This window comes from Arctopsyche grandis, chromosome 9, assembly GCF_051622035.1.
Source record: "Arctopsyche grandis isolate Sample6627 chromosome 9, ASM5162203v2, whole genome shotgun sequence".
NCBI lineage: Eukaryota > Metazoa > Arthropoda > Insecta > Trichoptera > Hydropsychidae > Arctopsyche > Arctopsyche grandis.
Genome location: NC_135363.1, coordinates 18,907,167 through 18,913,796, shown reverse-complemented (window position 1 = coordinate 18,913,796; position 6,630 = coordinate 18,907,167). Strand labels below are relative to the sequence as shown.

Here is a 6,630-nt window from a genome sequence, read left to right as displayed (position 1 = left end):
TAATTTATAATGGAAACGATGCAGCACTCTAATTAAATTTATTTAATTAAAATTTCCTTTAAAAAAAAAATCTGTATATACCTGGAGTTAAGATGCGTGTATTAACGTATATTAAGTTTCAAAATTTAAATTTTGGGAATCAAAATTTATAATTTTAATTACTAATACATTTGTGTACATACATACAGGAAGAGATAATGTGAGATATAGGTAAATATTTATAATATACAAGCAAATTTATGTGTAAGAATATATTATTATAGATATACATATGTAAATAATATTTTTTTCTAAAAATGTATAATAATAAATGAATATAATCAAAAAGATATATCTCAACATTCAAGATGAAAATCGAGATATTACAAAGGTTAACGATCCCATCCATTTTCCAGGAACACATTTTCAGAATACAGTAGAATAGGTATTATGTAGATTGAAAAATATTATTGAAGCATATTCTGTAAGTACTGTATCTACCCATCGTTCGGAATATTAATTACTGTGTGTAAACAAGGCAAACGGAGCCAAGTAATCTACATACATACATAAATGTATAATATGAAGTAAAACAGGGCATAGTAAAGTGTGATGATGCATATATAATATATACAAATACAGAATTTGGCAGAAATAGGGTTTTGTTATTCATAAACGTTATGTCATCACTTTTACACACACACATACACTTATTATTCATACCTAATATAAAATACACGTCCAATTATATTACGATAAAAATTATAGATCATACACAGGACTTATAAACCTCATAAATCCAAAATTACGTTTTTCTCGGGAAAATGAAAATTATTTTACTGCCCTAAATTTTGAACCACGTTCAACATTATTTTTACCGTCACGTCACGGTTTTGAAAAAAATATACATTGGTTGATTTGAAATAATTGTAATATGACTTATAATTGTAAGATATTAAGAAAACATTATTTTGAACATATGTAAGTGGACTTATGGGGTTTCAAAGTTAGCGTAACGATTTGTAATTCGAATGCGAGGCAGCCGTCTTCAATATGTACTCGCAATCCCAATGTTTGTTTGCAGACAAATTCGTGTATCGGAAGACTGCGCCCATCCAATATCCAACGCTAGATGAATCGAATTTTGGGCGTAAATCAAATGCACATGCATTATGCATGCAATTTTGAATACATACATACATACATACATATTATGCATACGCGATATATCTTCAAAATCGATTATAACACTCCTCAAGCATCGAAAGGGGTTGAAAATAGTGTATCTCAATTTTTTTAAATTAAAATCAAACATTATTTTTTACAAACGTAAATCTTAAGATAAATTTCTAATTTTCCGATTATGTCCATTCTTATATATGTATGTACATATACTGACTAAATAAGCTAAAATAAATAATTTATTTACAAATAGACTAAATTTGGTTAAATCAATTTGAATTTATACTACTAGCATACATATATACCTACATAAATATATTTTTTATTTATTTTATTTTTATTTTATTAATTGAAAAATCAACAGACAGGATGTACAGAGATAGGTATAAAAAAAACAAAAAGTAAATAAATAATATATGTAACATCCGAGTCCAATAATAGATTTTTACAAAAATGAAAAAGATAAATATAAGGAAAACAAAATTAAAAAGTAAAGAATAAAGGCATGACAAAATATGTAGTACATTGCATAATTAAACTATAGTATTAAAATATTTGGAAAAGGTTATAAGATAGAATATAAGAAGAAATTGAAATTTACAAATATAAAAAACAAATGAAAAAGGTAAATACAAAATAAACAAATGAAAAGGAAAAGAATGAAAGCTATAATATGATTAAATAGCACATTACATAACTAAACTAAAGTATAAAAATAATGGAAATATTGGAAAAATAGAATAGGAGAAAAAATGAATCAATCGGTCAAGATTCTCTTGATGTTAGACCTGAATTGATGTAGGGAAATACCAAACAGATCAACCTCATTCAGCTCTCCGTTAAACATACGATAAACGCGCTGCAGATAAAAATATTTTTGGGAATTAGTATTGAAAGGATCAAGTGAAAAGAGTGCAACGCGTCTAGAGTATCGAACTGGGATTCTGAAATTAACCTTATTCAGTAAATCAGAACAATCAAGAAAACCATTTATGAGCTTAAAGAAGAATATAGCATCAGAATGTCGTCGCCTGACAGAAAGATTGTTAAAAGAAAGGATTTTTAAAATGTCGGAAACAGTAGAATGGGTATAGGTAGGAAAAAGGTAGCGTAAGGATTTAATAAATTTAAGTTGAACTTTCTCAATACAATTAATATGGGATAAATAAAAAGGTGACCAGATAATTGAGGCAAATTCAAGGTGAGACCTTACAAAGGAAAAAATAGCAGTAGCATGCCGTGGAGGAATCTGTATGACGTTATCTAGTCCCCTTGTATCCTTCTTTCGCACACGTCAGCACAGCTGTGCGATAAAAACAGGGAGATTTTTACAGCACGTCACTGATATGTACACATATATGAAAATCCATATTAGAATCAACACCTCTAACGCCTTCATTTAATAAAGTAAAAACAAAATATGCCAACTCGGTTTCCACAACCGATAATCGAAGGAAGCTAGGGTTTCTGTATTCCCAGACTTTTTCAATTCTCGGGACGTGGGACGGAGCCCGGTATCGTTCCCGGGATTCCCGGGATCCCGGGACACTTGTAAAAAACATTTTTTTTTCAATTTATTTTTATTAATAAAAAAAAATATTTAATTATTTACAAAATATAAAAAAATGTAAACAATACATAATATATCTATTAACTGGAAAAAATGTAATTATAAAAGTAAACTTATTTAAAGTAGCTTCTTAAGAATACTAAAATATTTAAATGGGAATCCGAAAGTCTATTCCTAGATTTGGTACAAAAAATTCCAGCAATGGTAAAAACTCTTTCAGTTTCAGTCGAAGTTGGTTTTATTATTAAAAAAGGACGAAAACAATTTTTTTAAATTATCAGTTTTTTTTCCTGTCAGCATGTATGTTTTATATGTATATTTTAATTTCTTTTTTGAAGTTGGGGTTATTTTTATATACGTTATTTTGTATATTTGTCTTTGATAACTCAGTATTTAATTCTTCATTAAAAGAGTTTCTTTCATTGTGGAATCGTCAATACAAGAAGGATATTCTGTCTTCATAATAGTTTCACCGTAGGATATACGGGTCTACCTCACGGCCCGGAATGTGAAATTACCGAAAATGCAAATATCGGAAGGCAAAGATCGAAAATCGAAAGATCAAAAAAAAGGCTGCGTGGTAAATGGTACACACTCACTTAATTTGCGCGAGCAGGATACAACAGGAACAAGAGGAACAGGCTTTTCCTCCCGTTTACCATGCACCCTTTTTTTTGATCTTTCGACTTAAGATCTTTCGATTTTCGATCTTTGCCTTCCGATATTTGCGTTTTCGGTAATTTCACATTCCGGCTCGTCACGGAGACCGAGGATATACATATGTACATATGTACCGAACAAAACATTTAAATAATGTTTTGTTCGGTATAAAAATCGGTAAAAAAACTATTTAAAATTTGTATTAAAAAAATCAGTTTTGGGCTTCTTCTTTCTTCGATTTTAATTTTAAATTCTTGGAATAATTCATCGGTAAGGTCAAGTCCTTCGGAATTGAGATTTTCCAAAAATAGAATTACAAGAAACGATTTTGGCCAAACGCAAACCATTATGCTCATAAAACTTCCACGTTCGGAGAATGCACTGTACTTAGTGCTAAACGACAAACTTTTGAGAATATTTTACTTTATTTGATGTATTATTTCTCTTCATGCTATCGTGAAAATCAAGATTTTTAAATTCCAATTCCCGGGATTTGAGATAATAATTCCCGGGACACGGGACAACTAAAATTTCGTGAATTTCCGGGAATGTCTGTCCCGGGTCGACCCGGGTCAGAAACCCTAGAAGGAACTTACACAGCATCGCCAAGATGTGCGGGAACAAAAAAAGCTGAAAAATAAAATAAAAATCAGAGAAATTTTATAATAATAGAAGCGGCTTTAGGCGTTATATTGTTGTCAAGTGACGATTGTCCACAGACGATCCTAAATAATTTTAGCATCAGTCGTATTTGATGCTTGTATGTATGTCTGATAAAAACTTCTCTGGGCAAGGGCAACGGGCAAGTGCATCGTTAAAAATTGCACGATGCATTCAAAAAAACAAAATAAATAACACGGGATAAATTTTTATAATTAAATTGATCATTTAAGTAACATATTATTAAATCAACATCGTATTTGAAAGTTTCCATAAAAGCGTCGGCATTCGGCAATAGCTTACGCACACGCGCACAATATTGCGTAGTTATGGAAACGGTACGCGTGTTATTGAAACAAGAAATGTATTCGAAAGGCCGCTTCTATTATTATAACATTTCTCTGATAAAAATACCTTATACAAATACTGGTCGAACATTCTGCACACGTCTACATCAGTGCCGACGTTGTAGGTTGCCTCCATACTACGCACCCTCCACGCTCAGCGATCGTCCAACGTCGTCAGGTGGCGAAATCGACGGGCCAGCACCTCAAAGTCAAAAGTCAAAAACTCGAAAATAAATAAAGGAAATGAAGAAAAAGTCAGCGACGACGACGACGACAACACACACAAATCAGAACATCACAATCGGCCGGCATTCATCATCGTCATTGTACAATCGCACATCATATGTATGCACATGCATACATACATATATATACATAAATAGTAAACAAGGACCAGTCGTCAGATGGGGTCGGTTTGTGTGAGTTGCGCGCGCACGCGGCGCGTTGAAAGTGGCGCCGTCTGGCGGTCGGTCGGAGCGAGCGATTGCGACGCGCGAAATTCGAAACGCGGGATTTTCCGCGCGGTCGCGGTTTTCAGCGGTTCTCAAGCTGGGGGGGGGGGTGGTTGTGCGGTCGCGAGGTGCTGCCCGTTTCGCGGCCCGCGGCGGAATGAACCGACGCGACTCCCCCCCCCTTTTCGCCCCCCCCCCATCCACCCCTTCGATCGCCCTCGCCACCCCCTTTGGCACCCCCGTTATCAAACCGATGCGGCGGGAAAACATGCGCTTTTCTTATCAACTCGCGCGGAAAATCTCGCGATGACCGGACGAATCTCTTCGCCTTACGTTTGTTTGTCCGCGTGCGAAATGCTCGCCGGAATCGAGCTCTCTTGTATGAATTTCAGCGTTTATTTTGAGTCTTATCGATGCATGTCACATTTATGCAAGCCGAAGTTTTGTATCGGGTATATATACACAATGTTTTAGTAAAATTTCTAGATATTACAATTTATTTTTAAATTATTATTTTTTTATTTAATTAATCTAATTTTATATTCAAATATTCTTCAAATATCAATATTTGTGGGTATATATATATATGCGGATGAGTACAAGACAAATACATACATACATACACATGTAATGTACTACATATGTACATATACATACAATGTACATATGTAAATTTTCAGCTGGACCGGATTTTATTTCAGCACTTGTCTTGAAGAGCTGTCAGATAGTTCTAGCTCAGCCTCTGCACTTTATTTTTAATTTATGTCTCAAATATGGAGTTTTTCCAGATCAATGGAAAATCTCTAAAGTAATTCCTGTTTTCAAAAAGGGTGGTAGGCAACTGGTAGACAGTCACAGACCTATAGCCGTTCTATCAGCTCCTGCCAAACTCTTTGAAATAATTATCGACAGATACCTCTATAGACACTGTGATCCTTTTATCATTGATCAACAGCATGGATTTAGTCGGTCCCGATTGACAGTTACGAATTTACTCTTTCTGTCAAACTACGTTACTAAATCACTTGATGTCGGAGGGCAGGTTGATGTTGTCTATACGGATTTCAAAAAGGACTTTGACCTTGTCAATCACCAGATTTTAATCGTTAAACTGAGCTGTCTGGGATTATCTGATAATATTTTTCTAAAATAAGTCTTTTATAAAGTAATACTGCGGCAGAGTTTCCGACGAATACCCTACCCTTTCTGGTTTCTCTCAGGGTTCTTATATGGGTCCCCTGCTCTTCAACATATTTATTAATGATATTTCTAGAGTAATTAATCACTCTGAATTTTTATTGTTTGCTGACGATCTCAAATTATTCAAATCTATTGGTCCCCATTGCAATTCGGCTGACCTTCAGTCGGATTTGGACGCGGTTTTCAATTGGTCAACGACGAACTTGTTACCGTTTAACATCGAGAAATGCTGCTTTCTTAGCTTCACCAGATCGAGAAACCAATTTTATTACTCTTACCAATTAAATGGAATTGGGCTAAATTCGGTTGTGAGTTTCAGTGATCTGGGAATCTTGTTCTGCGCGAATCTTGATTTTGGACGGCACATTGATATTCTTTGTTCGAGAGCTCTTAAAATGTTGGATTTCATACTGCGTGCAAGTAAACCTTTCCAGAGTGCCTTGGTACTCCGTATGCTATATAATTCGCTAGCATTCTCGAGTTCTCATCCATTATATGGAGCCCTAGTGATGGGATCCATTGTTTGAGAAACGAGAGAGTGCAGAAAAAGTTTCTCAGATATGCTTACTTGGTTCTTTAT

The 6,630-nt window shown here is 34.1% G+C and overlaps 1 protein-coding gene across 1 annotated transcript; it reads left to right on the top strand.

The window, feature by feature from the left end:
* The first annotated feature begins 5,156 nt into the window (after positions 1–5,156).
* On the top strand, positions 5,157–6,372 carry LOC143917298 (uncharacterized). The gene is made up of 4 exons (XM_077438782.1): positions 5,157–5,229; positions 5,639–5,955; positions 6,071–6,229; positions 6,292–6,372. The coding sequence occupies exons 1-4, from the start codon at positions 5,157–5,159 to the stop codon at positions 6,370–6,372; spliced, it is 630 nt and encodes a 209-aa protein (XP_077294908.1).
* Positions 6,373–6,630: the final 258 nt, after the last annotated feature.

Coding starts and splice junctions, on each gene's coding strand:
- LOC143917298 (XM_077438782.1), top strand. CDS start 5,157: ATGACCGGACGAATCTCTTCGCCTTACGTTTGTTTGTCCGCGTGCGAA. Junction 5,230..5,638: donor CGCCGGAATCGAGCTCTCTT/GTATGAATTTCA, acceptor GAGTTTTTCCAG/ATCAATGGAAAATCTCTAAA. Junction 5,956..6,070: donor TCAATCACCAGATTTTAATC/GTTAAACTGAGC, acceptor GGTTTCTCTCAG/GGTTCTTATATGGGTCCCCT.